Source organism: Buceros rhinoceros, unplaced genomic scaffold, assembly GCF_000710305.1.
Source record: "Buceros rhinoceros silvestris isolate BGI_N320 unplaced genomic scaffold, ASM71030v1 scaffold5043, whole genome shotgun sequence".
In the NCBI taxonomy this organism is placed as follows: Eukaryota; Metazoa; Chordata; class Aves; order Bucerotiformes; family Bucerotidae; genus Buceros; species Buceros rhinoceros.
The window spans coordinates 1-15,831 of record NW_010405234.1 but is presented as its reverse complement, the minus strand read 5'-3'; the positions used below and the strand labels follow the sequence as shown (position 1 = coordinate 15,831).

General features: G+C 38.0%; 1 protein-coding gene across 1 annotated transcript; it reads left to right on the top strand.

The window, feature by feature from the left end:
* Positions 1–998: 998 nt before the first annotated feature.
* On the top strand, positions 999–15,634 carry LOC104491250 (liprin-alpha-2-like; the record flags this gene model as incomplete). Its single annotated transcript, XM_010133636.1, has 9 exons — positions 999–1,069; positions 3,161–3,242; positions 6,927–7,127; positions 9,244–9,306; positions 10,756–10,785; positions 12,390–12,565; positions 13,421–13,518; positions 15,297–15,472; positions 15,566–15,634. Coding segments are annotated over exons 1-9 (966 nt in total), but the record flags the coding sequence as incomplete, so codon positions are not given.
* Between the last annotated feature and the right edge of the window lie 197 nt (positions 15,635–15,831).

Genomic DNA, 15,831 nt, shown 5'->3' with positions numbered 1-15,831 from the left:
TTGACTATCAGTTAAAGAATATCTCTCTCAGTGAAAAAATAGAAAACCTGCGTTTAGTTCTGGTTTAGAAATTGAAGGTTCAGGTTCCGCAGATCTCCTAGTGTTCATTAAAAAGTAGTCGAAGAGTGTTCAAAATGTAAAATATAACTTAAACTTTAATATTGGAAAGGTATTTAAATGAAATATATGAGGCCAGGAAATACAAGTTCTGAAGCATATTATTCTTTTTAAGGGAAAGAAATATTATAAAAATCCTTTCAGTATTTCACATCAGTAAGCGAGGCACAGGCTCTATGGTGGCTGTATTCTCTGTGCATGTCCAAGTAAAGGATTTTATCTTTATACTAAAAATACTTTAAAACCAAAACACTTTCTTTCGACACGCCAAGACCCTTTGGATTATGTTTATCAGACTGTAGGGTTTGTCTACACCGTATATATAGGGCAGCCCGTTTCTGTCTTGGCCACCTTTTTTTCAGCCAAAACCAATAACCACAACTATATTTTCCTTTAGCTCTCTGAGATGGACTGCCTCTGAAGTAAAAAGAAGTGCTTTCCTACTCTGGAAGAGAGCGTTTGTTTGAGAAGCACTGAAATAGTGCTAATCCTCCACACCAAGCCTCAGGCCAAATGTTGCAGAGTCCCTAGAAATATTTGCTTTTTAATTCCTGCATAATGGAAGCAAGTTTTCCATGCAAGTGAGAACTTTAAGTTCCAGTGCCCCTTCTGCAGGCCTCTCAGTTCCTTAGGCCACACAGGGATTTAAAACTAAATCAAAGCAAGAGGCCAAAAGTTCTTCCTGAACCCCATCTCCTTGTAGACCACATGCTGCTTCTCTCCTCTTGGAGCAAGAGGCTAACACAAGCAAGGAAGGCCAGTGGCCCTCAAAGCCATAATCTTTTTTTACTTACTGTGATAGCCAACCCTGCTCTTTCAGCTGGTATGGGTGAAGATAATACCCCAGATCAAGAAAAATTTGAGATCAGGTTCCTCCAAGGATGGTGCCTCCATGGAACTTGCAGCAGCTGAAAGGGCTGTTTTCTGGGCTTCGATTGGCTTTGGGTAAGGGGTAAGTTGCACAGGGTTTTGCAGGGTCCATGCTCTGCCATGGGACACCAAAACCGGCCGGGTGAGGAAGGCAGGTGAGAAAGGGTCATCTCTGAAAACTTGGCTCTCCCTAAGGACAAACCATACCAGCCTGCAGCCATGGTGACAGCACAAGCCTTGCAGCCCCGTAGTGGAACCCGAGGGAGGGACAGCATTGCTGTAACTTTGCAGGCACCCTGCAGAAACAGCTCCAAGGAAAGGCTGCAACCCACATACCTCATCTACATATAGCTGGGGGCTGGCCTCATCTGGCCATGCCTGAATTCTGCTTTCCTAATGAGCCCAGTGTGTACGTCTCAACTGGCCTTTACTGTTTTTCTCCCTGGCAAGATGAGATTCCTGCACCTCCATCAGCTGCTGGAGGTAACATGGTGATTTTGTACCCAGAGAGCAACTTCTCTTTTTACTGAGGATTATGCTTTCATAGAAAGCAAGGATAGTTCTACATTGTCTTGGGACATATGGGTGACAAAGGATAAGTTCTGCTGAAAAAGAGGTGTGGGAGGAGAAGCGAGATAAACTTCAGTAATACTCTCAAGTATTTGTAATATTACACGTTACGACAGCATAAACATTGAAGGTAAAACAGCTGGTTTTCTATCACTGGTCAGAGCCAGGGATTTAAACACATATGCAAATTTTCATATTTGAGTTCTATTTTCTACTAATGCCCAATTCTCTCAGTCTGGACCCTTGGCAGTGCAAAATACCCCAAATGGAGTACTTCTTACAAGTAAGATCACCCCATCACTTTTATGTGCTGTGATTTTGTAGTACACATATTTGAAAGGTTGCTAAGGCAGTGAAGAATTGCCAAGGGGTAACTGAACCACAAAGGCTGTAGTAATAAAGGAGAACAGAGCAAAACTGAAGCTATAATTCCAAGATTTCCCTGTTATGTGGGAATGTAAGCAAATTTTAGTCCTACATTACATAGTTCCTGTCTAACTTGTTTTTCACTACAGCTTGCTGCTGAGAGCATTCTTTTGTGTTTCACTCAGTAGGAGGCAGCTGAAAATATGTTGTTAAATACCAGAAAAAAAGACTTTTGAAGGACTGCTTTTTCTATGGCACCACCACAGTGGGTTCTTTATTTCTGCTGCAGGAATAAAAATGTCTGCTCAAATGGTTGAAAGTGTTTAATATAGAGGATTTTCCTGATAGTCTAGCCTATATGTGACTGGCCTATACATAACATTACCAACTATCTAATACCGCTGTGCTAAAAGTATATTTTAAGCTTTGGGAAATACATTTTATATGCACACTCATTGCGGTCCAGAGAATCTGCAGATGCAGGAGTTGGATTGGTGTGTGGTCAACTCAACAGAAATCTGTCTATCTATACGTATAAAATTGGGAAACCACATCAATTCTATAATTATAAAAATGTATAAATTAGTAAACCATATAGACTTCTTTTGTATATAAACAATAATTGAAAAAAAATAGACATGGACCTGTTAAAATACCGCCGACTCTTAATTAGCCACAGATGGCTTCTTTAAGATGCAGAATAGCTGTACTCCAGAGACCCATGGATTGTGCGTGGATGGTACAGCAGAGTTTCAGGTTTCAAACACAGAGATGCCCCAGACCCATGTGCATTATGTCCATTCTTAGCTCAGGTCTAGAGGGTGACAATTTTGTGTCTTTCTGGGTCCTTACCAGGCCAGAGCTAAGCTAGTCTCAGGAAGAATCCTTCAGTTTTCTCTCTTCACTAATGTCTTCTATTGTATGTGTGATCGTTTTACACAAGATATCCCAATTCTCTGTTGCTTTGGCTAAGAACAGACAGAAACCTTGGCTTTTACATGTTAGATGTTTAAAGGGATGTCAAAATGCACCAAGAAAAAAAAAGAAGAAGAGTTAGGAATAGATTGAGGAATATGTTCAAGAAGGGGAAAGAGTTGTATCGTTCACTGGTCTTTTCTATGCCTTTTCTATGCTCGTCATCTGGCTTCACTGTTGTTCCCCTTAGCAAAAAGTCATAGTTGCATCAATATTGTCCCTACACAGAGGGACGTATTTAACAGTTTTGATCCATTTTTAGACATGAACTTCTAGAAGAAGCCCGGAGGAAGGGTTTGCCTTTTGCACAGTGGGATGGGCCAACGGTTGTTGCCTGGCTGGAGGTAAGTGTTGGCCATATCTTGGAATTGTAGACTGCTTCTGTGTGCTCATCCTTAACAAATGCTAAAAGAGATTGCTGATGTCTCCTCCTCTCTCTCCTGTGCACCATGCCATGAGCGCTAAGCAGATTTTGACACTAGATGGTGTAAATCAGAGACCAGAGCTGAAAAAAAACGTAAGACAGGATTACAGACAGGAAAAAAAGGCTTACCAAATGCACTCAAACCCCAAATTTTTGAAATCTTATCACTTCTGTCTCTAAATATCTAGGAGCTCCACAGAGTTTATATAGGATGATGTGCTTAGGGGAAAACAAAAATTAGACATCATAATTTTTTTTTTGAGGGTTAACACAGAATCTACATCTTCAGAATTTTTAATAATTTTTAAAAAATTATAATTTTCTGTCTTTTTAAAATGTAATGGGAAAGGTCTGATTTACCTATTTATTGCTCAGAACAGGAAAAAGAGGTGTTTCTCACAGCAGTTTCGCCCAGGATGTGGGAGATCCAGGTTGAAGTCTCTCTGATTTGACAGGCAGGGCCTTCACCTCTCAAATGCAATCTACAGCGAGCTCTCCTTTATTTGGAGAGCCTAAATGAATGGATTTTGGAACCCATCCAGAGAAACATTCTTCAAATAATGTCCATTGATTTTGACAAAAAAATTGATTAATATTTTAGGTGATGAAACGATTAAAAAAATACTTGCCCAGATGCCAAGGGGAGGAGAAGGCAGAAAGTAAGGATGTTCTTGTACAAAGACACAGTCATTTTTACATGCCAAGACTGTCTCACTTCAGTGGAGATACAAGCTCTTTGTTGGTTTGAGGAACAGGTGTCTATTCCTTTTCTATACTTATTCTTGTGTCTGCTGTGGGTATCATCCATTGATCACCAGATAGAATTTGTGGAGTTTCTCACTTTAATTAAAAAAATAGGTCCCTCTCCAAAGATTTTATAGGAATATGTTCAGGAAATAAATGAAGGACAAGAAATGAAAGCAGCTAACAACCACAGGCTGTCTGCTTCATACTGGAATCCCTGAAAGTATCTAATGCAAAAGATTAGATGAAAACTGCAGAAAGGAAGTTCAAGGGTTTGGGCGTGACCTTGGAAAACGTGATGGTATCTTCCTCCCCCCACAAAATACCACTGTTAATATTGAATATTCATCAGTTTGACCACTACCTGACTTTTTCATATTACTTTGAGAGTTCTGTAACTAGATTTGTATCAGTCAGAAATATTCAATACTACTGTCAAAGCTGATTTGCTTGTAAAGTGAACATACGAAGGTCTGTATGTTTCTGAATATTGCAAATTATCTGCCCTTGATGTCATCCAGGGTGATCGGAAATTTGAAGACATTTCTGACAAGTTAAGCCTTAATCTTTTTTTCCTTTGATTCTTCGCTGCCAAATAAGATGTGTTTCCCACTGTCTCACAGAGGGGCTGTAAAGAGAAATTGATGTCTATGAACTTCTGGGGAAACATGATGAGAGTAGCACAGGAAAGCCCATGAGGACGTTCATGTTGCAGTATTCAATGCAAATTGAATTCACTTGCAAATGCAAATTGAATAGTGATGATAAAAAGAAATGAGGGCAGAAGCACTGTATTTATTCAGTGAGCATCAGTGCATTCAGTCAGCAGATGGACACTGTGTGCATTTCATACTCTTCTAGGGAAAATATAATATGTGACTCTTCAACTAAAAAATTAAATTAGTCTTAGAGGAGACAAAGGCCCAGATTAAGGAAGTATATATGATCTCAATTGTGACATTTCCAAACTTTTCAGGTCTTAACTTTTCAGCCTTAGCACTCATTCCAGTCATTTTTATGTAACACATAGTTGAGATATGTTTTAAGAACTGGGGGTTTTAATAACTAGCTCTGGAGAAGTATATTGATCTTGATATCTCTGCCCTGTTTTTTAGAGACTGTCTTCTTGTAACTGCAATTTCTGATAGAGACAGCTGTTTGTCAAAAAACCTAGTTTACCAAATGTTTAAATCTACTTCAGCAGGGTGATTAACTACCACTATTTACACTTTTCTGCTTTTTAAGTGCATGTATGAAAAAAATTAATGTAAAATTAAATAGCAATATTGAATACATTTTAAAGCTATGCATAGTTTCCTCATGGCCCTTTGTTTAAGTGCAGCTGGGTGTAATCTACATAATTTTTGTTTTCATTTTTTTTTACTTTCATGAAAGTGTATTTCATTACAGTTAGTTGGAATTAGATCATATTTTTGATCTTCAGAATAGCATTGGATGGAAGGTAGTGGCTCACTCAATCAGTGGGAAGGGCTTTTTGAACCATGATGCTGTCATTCCTCAAGCTTTACTGAGCCCTTTCAGAATCTGACATTCAAGTCTGTTTTGTCTGTGACATAAAAGTCATCTAACAGTTTTTAAATAAATATTTACCAGATAAGGTATAGACTTGTTAATAACCACACAGTATTTCCCTGTACTGTGAGAAATCAATTTTTTAAAAGTCTGATTTTTCTCTGCTTTCTAGATTTGTTGGTGAATTTATTGATGGCATATTTTGACTCATTTACTTGACCTTGTATCCTCTTTCAGTAAGCCATTATAAAAAGCAAAAATAAAAATAATGAAATAATCCGATTCTGATGGCAAATTCAAGATACACCTATCTAGGTCTGTCTTTTTTTGCACTGTGTTACACCCAAAATCTCAGTGATTATGGCAGTCAGTGTTTTTGTCCTTCTCACAGTTTTTGCTATAGCATAACGTATTTCATATTGCAACAAAAGCTTCCTTCATGTATATATCCCTACAATGGAATTATCTATCTCATTTGGGAGCAGAGCTGTAGACGTTCACAGTCATATTCATGAGGCAGCACAAAATGAGAAAGCTGAGAAAACCAAGAGGAATTCATACTCAGTAAGTGCCAAGAAAGACTGCTGGGAGTGGAGAGTACATCTTACAAGGAAAGACTAAGCGGTGAAGCAAAGGGCAGTTGCTGACCTAGGCTGGTAAGACCAATAATATAAGGAGAGGAAAAGCATGAAGTCCACAGGTGATGTAGCTGTGCTCATATTTTGCTGCAACTTCTAACCAATATTTCTAGCTTGGATGTGACACCATACCAGACTGTTCCCAAATTTACAGTAAGCTCACTCCTCACTAGGTTGGTTATCTGAATTGTGCTTGGTTTATTTCTACCAAAAAAATAAAAGCTGAGAAGTGTAAGATTGTGCTCTATGAGTACACCATAGGGACTAAGATGGAACAAAGAGAGAAAGCCATTTTAGTACAAAAAAAAAGTGAAAAAAATAACAATTCCTTTTGGATTCTTTCTGTATATGATAAGACTATAAAATGGGTGGTAACACTGACTTGCACCACTGCTTGCTCATTAAGGACCTGGAAAAGGAGTAGCCCAGGTGGTGGAGGCACACAGCTCTGAAAATAATTCAAAGCATCCCTTGCTTTAAAATTATGGTTACAATAAAAGCAACAGAGTTCACACGAAGCCATGGCAATTTCAAAGGTTCTGAAACAACTTTGTTTTATGAAAGACTATGATATTCATACTCATTTGTGTGTATTACCATACTTGTTCAGATTGACAGGTGCCCTGATGATTAATTTCTTTGGAGGAATGAAGCAATGCTTTGGATGAATGTGTCCTTTCTCTCAACAGCTCTGGCTAGGCATGCCAGCCTGGTACGTTGCTGCCTGCCGTGCCAACGTGAAGAGCGGAGCTATTATGTCTGCTTTATCTGATACTGAGATTCAAAGAGAAATTGGAATCAGCAATCCTCTTCATCGCTTAAAGCTCCGTTTAGCAATCCAGGAGATGGTATCACTGACAAGTCCATCAGCACCTCCAACATCCAGAACAGTGAGTGCTGTTGAGCTAACTTTTTCTTCCCCACTTCAACCTTCAGGAGTCTTCAGGAAGACTTTTGTAGTACAAGAGTGGCTCTGTACTTCACAATCAGTGGGAACCATCCTGTAAAGACTTAGAAGGACCTGTTCATCACTTGATTGTTGATCACTGACATTTTTCCTTTAGCAGATACTCTTTTTTTTTTTAAGGCATGCTTTTGATTAACCTTGATGTTATCTAAATGATAAGTATTGAGCATCTTATTTGTAATTTTTCTGTCTTTTTACCTGCATTTTCCTTTGAATCATCTCCCAATAGAATCAGATTGTTTCCCTTTTTTTTGTTGTTTCTATCCCTTTTTTTTTTTCTTTTTTGGAGGGGGGAGGTGCAAGGCAGGAGGGTGGAAAGGTTATGTAGCAACATAGTTCTTTTGAATTTTGTTCCCATTCCCCTCATTTGCATCCTTTCAAACGTTTTCTAATCTGAGTCAGCTGTCTTCAGGTTCTTCATGCTTTCAAAGGAAGCAGTGATTGGAGGTGTGAAGGGAGAGTCTGGAAGGGAGAAGTGGAGCATGTGCATTCAGTGTGGAAGGGAGAGAGCAGATAGGTAGGAAGCAAGTAAAGAAGAAATATGGAGATACAAGTTTGAAAGGAAAGGGGAATATATCCAAAAGAGCAAGAAAGCAGATTAGGGGAGGGTAAGAATGTTTATGCTATGGATTAAAAAAGCATGTTTTAGTAGAAAATGAAGGAAAACAGGCCAAACTTGTGAGGAGAAAAAGAAACAAGATAAAGGGGGAGTTTCATGCTGAAAGGCTGATGGTGATGGCTATGAAAGAGGCAATAGAGATTGTAACAAAAAAAAAAGAAAAAAACCAAACAAAACCAAGGGAAAACATGAGGCTCGATCAGATGGGAAAATGGCATAGAAGTGAAAGACAAAGACCACTATTCAAGTAGTGCGGCCCAGACTTCTAATAGTCAGATAATAATAATGAAGTTAATATTTATACTGGGTAATCTCTTATTTTCATGGAATTAATGGAGTATCTTTTGGTGGAAATTACAACTGGGATACCTTTGAGGGGTACAAGATCCACTGAGCTACATAAGCAACTGGGCAACACGGCTCTAATGTTCCTATTGACTGGTCTTTTATCTTTGTTTTGCTAAGCTCCTTTAAATATAACAGTTCTCCGTCTGACATTTTCTCCCCTCAGAACAGTGGTATGTGTCATAACCATGGCAATACTATGAATCATAATAGATCTCACCTAAGCAAAGCAGTATAGACTCTACATGATGTTGAATGGTTTAACAAAATTAATTTTTATTTTAAAAGCGTAAGAACATATTTCTAAGCATAAGACCATTGACACTTATGAAGAGAGAGAACAGTACATTCAAGCTAGAAACAGTGGAAAAAATTTTGCCTTGTGTTTCTTTAATTCTTTCTGAGTAACTGGCAGCACAAAGGTGCCCTGCCCTAGAATGTGTGGTTTTGAGTCCCAAGACTTTCTGCCTCCCTTCTTTCTCAGGAAAGAAGTTAATTTACATCATCTATAAGGAAAATACAGCAGACATCCACACCCCCTCCCTGCCTCATCTCATTGTCCTAGTAATAAATCTGACTGAAAACAATAGGATGAGGAAAAAAATCAGTAGTTTTACAAGTGAATTCTCTTGACGTTTTTGAATTACAGAAACGTGGGGGAAGTAGCCATTATTTAGATTACAGTATGAGCATGTGATGTGTGCAGAATATTTAGGCTGGAAAATCTTTGAGATCTGAAGTTTACCTCCAGACAGAGCTGTGAGCTAAAGGTTGTATTTGCCACTTGTGTGTGAAATGCAGCTTTAATTCTTCTTTCCTTTGTGTTGGTGCTCTGCCGGATTTCATCCATCAGTTCTAGTTGAAATACTCTGTTGTGTCTGTTCAAAATCCTCTAATGGAAGATACAAAACAAGCTGTTAAAAGTTGTCTCTAGTTGCAGCTCGGTAGAGGCAAGAACGTGGTTGTGCTGATGGTGATGCTATACGCTGTTAACTTACAGTGGTGCTGCCTTTCTTCTTTACCACTGCTTACCTAACATGGATCCCACCTGCCTTCCTGTGGGCCTTGTCCATAGCCCTCAGGCAATGTTTGGGTGACCCATGAAGAAATGGAAAATCTTGCTGCTCCAGCTAAAACGGTTAGTGTTTCGATTTCCACTTAAAATGGTTTCAGTTCTTGAAAGAGAACTAGGGTGTATCTGCTTTAACACAAAAACCTTATCTTCTGTAGGATGCTTCCCAAGCATGCTACTAGGAAGTTGCAGGGAGTACCAAAATTGAGTTCAAAGAACAGTCACATCATTTCTCAAGAAAAGAATTACAAGCTGTATTGCAATCGCAAAAACTGTGTGAACATAAAACCAGTATTGGCATTTTACAGTACTTAAGAATTTCACTGCCAGTGAGAAACCTCACTTAGTGAAATGAAATTGTCGTGGTTTCAGGTGCAATATCTTCCCTGTACTCTATTCTCTCGTACCTCTTCTAAATATAGATTTATATTTGCTGAAATAGAGTAAGACAAGGCTTGAGAACGGTGCGTTACAGAACTCAGTGTTCTCATTCATGCTGAGTCTTTCCTGTCCGTACCTGTGTATTCATATTCTTTGCTTTAGGGTGCCTGGAAGGTGTCATTGATTTATTGATTTTTGACAAACCTCTCCCTGCTTTGGGTGCACATGAATGCGTATTAGTAGATTTTAACCAACAGTTCTGACTTTTTTTCTTTTACTTGGAACATACGTTACTTTAGGTTTTGCTTTTAGCATTACATCATGACAACTCCGTAACAGGGCTTATAAAACACGATGCATACCTACAGTGAGGTGTCTGAAAAACCTGTCTTCAGTTTGGAAAACTTTATAGTGAGCCCAATCCATAAATGGTGGGGGAGGTCCTGAAGCTAAATTTTTATGCAATAAAGACTTATTTCTTAGAAATGTATGCTTTCTCTTCTATTTTAAGTTTTCTTAGGAACATTCATGAAGCAGATTCTCAATATATATATATTTCTTTTTTTTGCAATTGAGCTCATTTTCAATTTTATTATTGTTGGTAAAGATAAAAATACAAATATAACAAAACTCAACTGACCTGAATTAGAGTTGATCCTGTTTAACTGGCCAGCCAGAAAAATATAGTTTTGCTCTAAAAAATATTATATAAAACTTGACCTTTAAAATACATTCACAGGGCAGCTTTTTGTTTTAAATGTTGCAAAATCTAACTAGAAACAAAAATTGGCATCTTTAATGCCCAATTTTGTAAGTAAATGGTTGTGTTTTGATTGTGAAACCATGAAAAAAGTATAAGATAATGCTGTAAAGTTTCACCAAGCTATATTGACTTTATATAGTCTTGAAAACTTCACTAGATTTGCTCTGTTAAGATTTTACTGCTTTGGTCTTGTAATTTTTAAAGTAGTTTAGCCCAGGGCATTGCCACTGACTGAAGTTACTTTACGGCACATTTTACATGTACGTTTTCATTTCTACTAAGATAAACATACACATGAAAACCACATTTTTATAACTCATTTTTATTGTCTTTTTACCTGCTTTACTAATTACACCCTGCTTATAACATAGAAGGAGTCTGAAGAAGGCAGCTGGGCTCAGGTATGACCTTTTCACATGATTTTTTTTAACAGAAAACCAAAAATAATGTAATTAACATGTATCATTAGGCATAGAGGAGTATAGTATTGTGACAGTATCTCAATGATTGAATTATGATTTACACATTTTAGAGTTCTTATACAAAGAAAATATTCTCTGGACAGGCTTGCTAGGTAAAGCACAAAGAAAGACATACGCTGTAAATATTTTTCTTAAAATAAATGGCTACATTCCAGTGACACCTTCTACCTCCCAGCTAAATCTAGAAAAACTATTTTCCTCTTTTCTGAGAACAGGGTAATGAAATATGTCAAGAGTTTGAGATATAAGATTTCTAAAATTAAATCAGATTTTTTTTAGAACAATTGTATAAATCAAACCCAAATATCAGTCTACAAACAGTCTGGCATAATTAGGAACAAAATTTTTCACTTCAGTTAGACTATCAATTACTTACATTTTTCCACTTTTTTCTCTCTAATATATGCATGCTCTTACACAATCTTACTGTCTTTACTTACAGCATTCCTTTTCTCTTCAAAATCTCACAAGAATGAGAGATATATCCACCTCGCACTGCATTATCCTTTTGTCTATAGTGACAGGAGACACTAAAAACCAAAAAGATAGGATTGAAAGTGATGCTCAAAGCTAAGCATGAGCCAAGAGAGGAGGTGTTGATCTTGCCGTTTATGAATTCTCTTTTCTGTGAAGTTTTAGTAGTACATAGTATTTGACAATTGCGAGATACAAAATCTAATTCTTGTATCTGAACTGTGCAACCCATATAACAATATCTCAACACGCATGTGAGTTTTTCATACACTTTCTTCCTCACCCTACTGAAATTTCAGCTGAACGACTAAGTAGCTTTATGCTTGAATGCTTCTAGGAGGAATGTGGCTTGCTCCTATCTTAAATAATTAATTTACTGAGCTCTGTAAATGATGCACTTAGGTTTAAGCTTTTCACAGCTGAAAATACTTCATTAATAGAATGTATCTGGTCACCTGTGCTGACTGATGGTGAAGACTGATAGTGAACATAAGCTTGGCTGACAAACAACTGAAATTAACTTTTAGTCTCAAGAAGACTATAGGTGTGTAACCATGAAGAGTCACTAGATCCTGTTTAGAAAATCCTAGTCCCCACTAAACAGTGACGCAAACTTTAGTTGATTCCATGGAGCCATGTTTGTATTACCAAGTTCAATGTAGGGTTTGCCTAGCATAAATATTCCAGAAGGTCAACTGAGAGCAAGTAAGATTATGAAACAAACACATTGTGATAGTGTAATGTTTGCTTGCATTTTAAAACTCATGATTGAAACTACAATTTATTACAAAAATTAATGCTTAAAATTTACAAAGATGGAAAACAAGCTGCAACAGGCAGAACTGCAATCAGTAACAAATAACTCACAGAGGCTTCCACTTCCAATGTCAACACAATGTAGCAACAGTTGTTTTTTTTTTTAGACTGGATTTCTAAGCTAGGAAGTCTCACGAAAAAAGAGCATAACAGATATCCTGTCTTCAGTCTGTGGTGCGACCTTGGACAAACTCAAGAATTTATTCCCCCTCTCCCTTTGTTTCCCCTTGTAGACCCTGGCTTATGGTGATATGAACCATGAATGGATAGGTAACGAATGGCTCCCCAGCCTGGGCTTACCTCAATACCGAAGTTATTTTATGGAATGCCTTGTAGATGCGAGGATGTTAGATCATCTGACAAAGAAAGATCTGCGTGTGCACTTAAAAATGGTGGATAGCTTTCATCGGTAGGTTGGCATAAAGACTACAGCTATAAATGTGTTTACGTGTCTGATGTAGTGCTCAGTGCTACATGGAATAAACCCACTTATTTTCTATTGCTCTGATGTGGAAAACCACACAGAAAAAAGTGAGTGAAGTCAGAAATCTGAATTGAGAGAGATTCCTTTAATAATAGCAACAGCTTTTCAATTATGTCTCTCAAAACTAAGACATTGGTACAGATAAATTTCATAATGAGTGGGGAACCATTAATATATCAATAAAATCCTGAATACAGAAACAGTGATGATTTATTAAGTGGTTTGAAGTATCAGAAAGTGGTAGACTAAAAGCTGAAGCCCTGAGATCTCATAATAATGAAAAGCTATTGTGTGTAGCATATAAAAGCCGCTAGCAGTACAAGCAAATTGACAGTCGTTTGGGTTATCTAGGGATATAGCTAGGAAGCTAAATTGGAAATATGGAAATAAAGGCATTTAGACTTTAGGGAGAATGATGTTTATGTGACAAGAAGTGGATTTTTTTTAAATGTACTGTCTGATTTGTCACTTTTTTGAGGCCTGGTTTGACAAAACATTTCACAGCTCGGAAGGGCTGACCTTTTCTGAATACAACTTTTAATGTTTTAGGTTTCTTATTCTACAACATTTACTCAAACATACTTATTTTGGTTTTTTCCATTTCATTTTTGAAGTCTGTGGAGTTTTTTTAATGGTTTTGCTCTTCCCTCTGTCCTCAAGATTTGCTACATGGGCACCATGAAACACCTCATGTGAAATCCAGGAAATACATCCTACATATGTAACCATCTTCAAAAATTATCTTTATTAACTCTGTAAATGTTTCTCTTTAAATAACAGAACAAGCTTGCAATATGGAATCATGTGTTTAAAGAGGTTGAATTATGATAGAAAAGAACTGGAAAAGCGAAGAGAAATGAGTCAGCATGAAATAAAAGGTGATAGTTCCTGGGAATGAATACTGGGAATGTTTCTTCTTTTGAAGCTTGGCACTATTAACCCCTTGTCATGCCATTTTAGCAAAGCATTTAAGCACGTGCTCTAAGTAAAACTAACATATGTCCATCTGTCTTCCGAACATAAAATATCTCCTTGAACCAGGCACAGTTAAGTACTTTGCTAAATTGGGGCTGTAATTCTGAATGGTGATTCGATACATACATTTCACTAAATTGGATTTTGGGGTCAGATCTTACCCGAGCCTCTTTCAGTCTCAGAAGCAGAGGGCCAAATAGCCTGCAGCTCAGTGGGATGTGCCGGGGTCAACACTGGGAAATGGGAGCACTCAGGACCCTAACTCAGGACCCTGCTTGTGAAAAATTTTGCCTTTGGTTTGTTTCTTCAACGTGTGTATCACAGAAAATATTGCTTGGAGGGGTGACTACTGAAGCTGTTGGTATATTAAGAATAGCTCCTGACAGAACTGGTGTTATTATAAGATTTAACAGCTGATTTTATTTTTTTTCTGTGGAAAGCTCTGGGGCAGTTGCAGGCTCACTGCCTGATTCTTTTTATATGTAACAAACAGGATTGTTAGAGTTTTTTCCATTATCAGAAGTGAATCCTTTTATCCCTTTAAGCATTTCCAGCCCCAGCAAACACAACAGTTAACAATTCTCAAGCACAATGCTGATTGGAAGAGCATGAAAGAAAAAAAAAGGGAATTAGAAGGGGGACTGGCTACAGTGAAAGCGTGCATTTACTCAAGGCAGGTGATGGCATGCAAAGACTTTGCTTTGGGAATGGAGGTTATCGACGTCAGTCAGCCCGAGCGGTATAGCAGGAGACTGACGTGGTGAAATTGGGTACTTGTCTCAAATTCTGGTGTTGATTCAATCCTAGTCACAGCTAGAACAAGGGTAATAACCCACAGCCTCCTTCACCCTATTGTGCACCAGTCAGTTAGACACGGTCACAGGTGAGATTTTGTCTCAAAGATTCCTGGCTGCCCCGCTGTGTTTCCTGACCCCAAAGTCTAGGATGCTCTTGGTCAGGTAATGGCAAATGCCTGCTCCCAGAACAGATACACCAGCTAAACTTCTCAGTGTTCAGGAAAAAGCCTCATTGCTTAGTAACACAAACACATTTCCCACTCATAAGCATAACGGTCAATATAAATAACTTTATTTAAATCTTACAGGCAGGGTAGGATACTTCTTTTATAATAGCCAAATCCTCAAAAACAGTTCTCTAGCTCACGTTGTTGCCTTAGCTTTATAATTGGCATGGACCTTAACAGCTCAACCAGCTTTCTGAACTAAAAATAATTTTAGTCTCTAAAATTGTGAACTCATCGTTTGGTTTATGGCATGTTATAAAACGGTAGGTGCTGACCTGACTCTTAAAATGTTTAATACAAAACTCTCAAGTGAAGCCTTAAGGAACAGATATTTCCTCTGTGCCCTTGCACTGTTAAATTGTAAAATCTTGCCTAAGAATCAAAACGGGTATCTATAGGAGGTGGGAGGAATTACATTCTGGAGATGCCCTCTAGAGGCACCTGTCTCCTTTGGAAACATTATTTAGAATAAAAAATTAATTTGAAGGTAGCTAAAATTACACAGGGTTTTGAATAGGAGATATTAAAGCTATATGAATAGTTTGCTGGCACTTCTCATTTAAGAAGTAAAGCAGTGTGACATCCACAGTGCATGTACCCATACGGCTTGGAAGTTATTTGGTATCAGGAGACTGAACTGGTGTTATGTCCTTACAGATGTGCTGGTATGGAGCAATGATCGAGTCATACGCTGGATACAAGCTATTGGCCTCCGAGAATATGCAAATAACATTCTAGAAAGTGGTGTACATGGTTCACTTATAGCACTGGATGAAAACTTTGATTACAGCAGTTTAGCTTTATTATTACAGATTCCAACACAAAACACCCAGGCAAGTTTGCTCATGCTACTTCTGGTTAATCTGTACCCATTATTGCCTTTATTCATCTTCAACCATTTTAATTTTTTACTTTTCTATCTCTAGGCACGGCAGATCCTTGAAAGAGAATACAACAACCTTTTAGCACTAGGAACTGAAAGACGACTTGAGGAGGTAATTATTTTTTTCAGTATTTTCCGTATTGTCGCGGTTTGAAAAGGGGGGCTGTTCCCCCCACCAAAAGGGGATGCGACGGACTGGTGTGTTTTGGCTGGGAAGCCAGCCAAGACTCACACAAAACTTTTGATGCTCATTAACAGCTCATTAACGTGCTGATAAAGGCATTAGGAAATGATAACACACACAAGCTA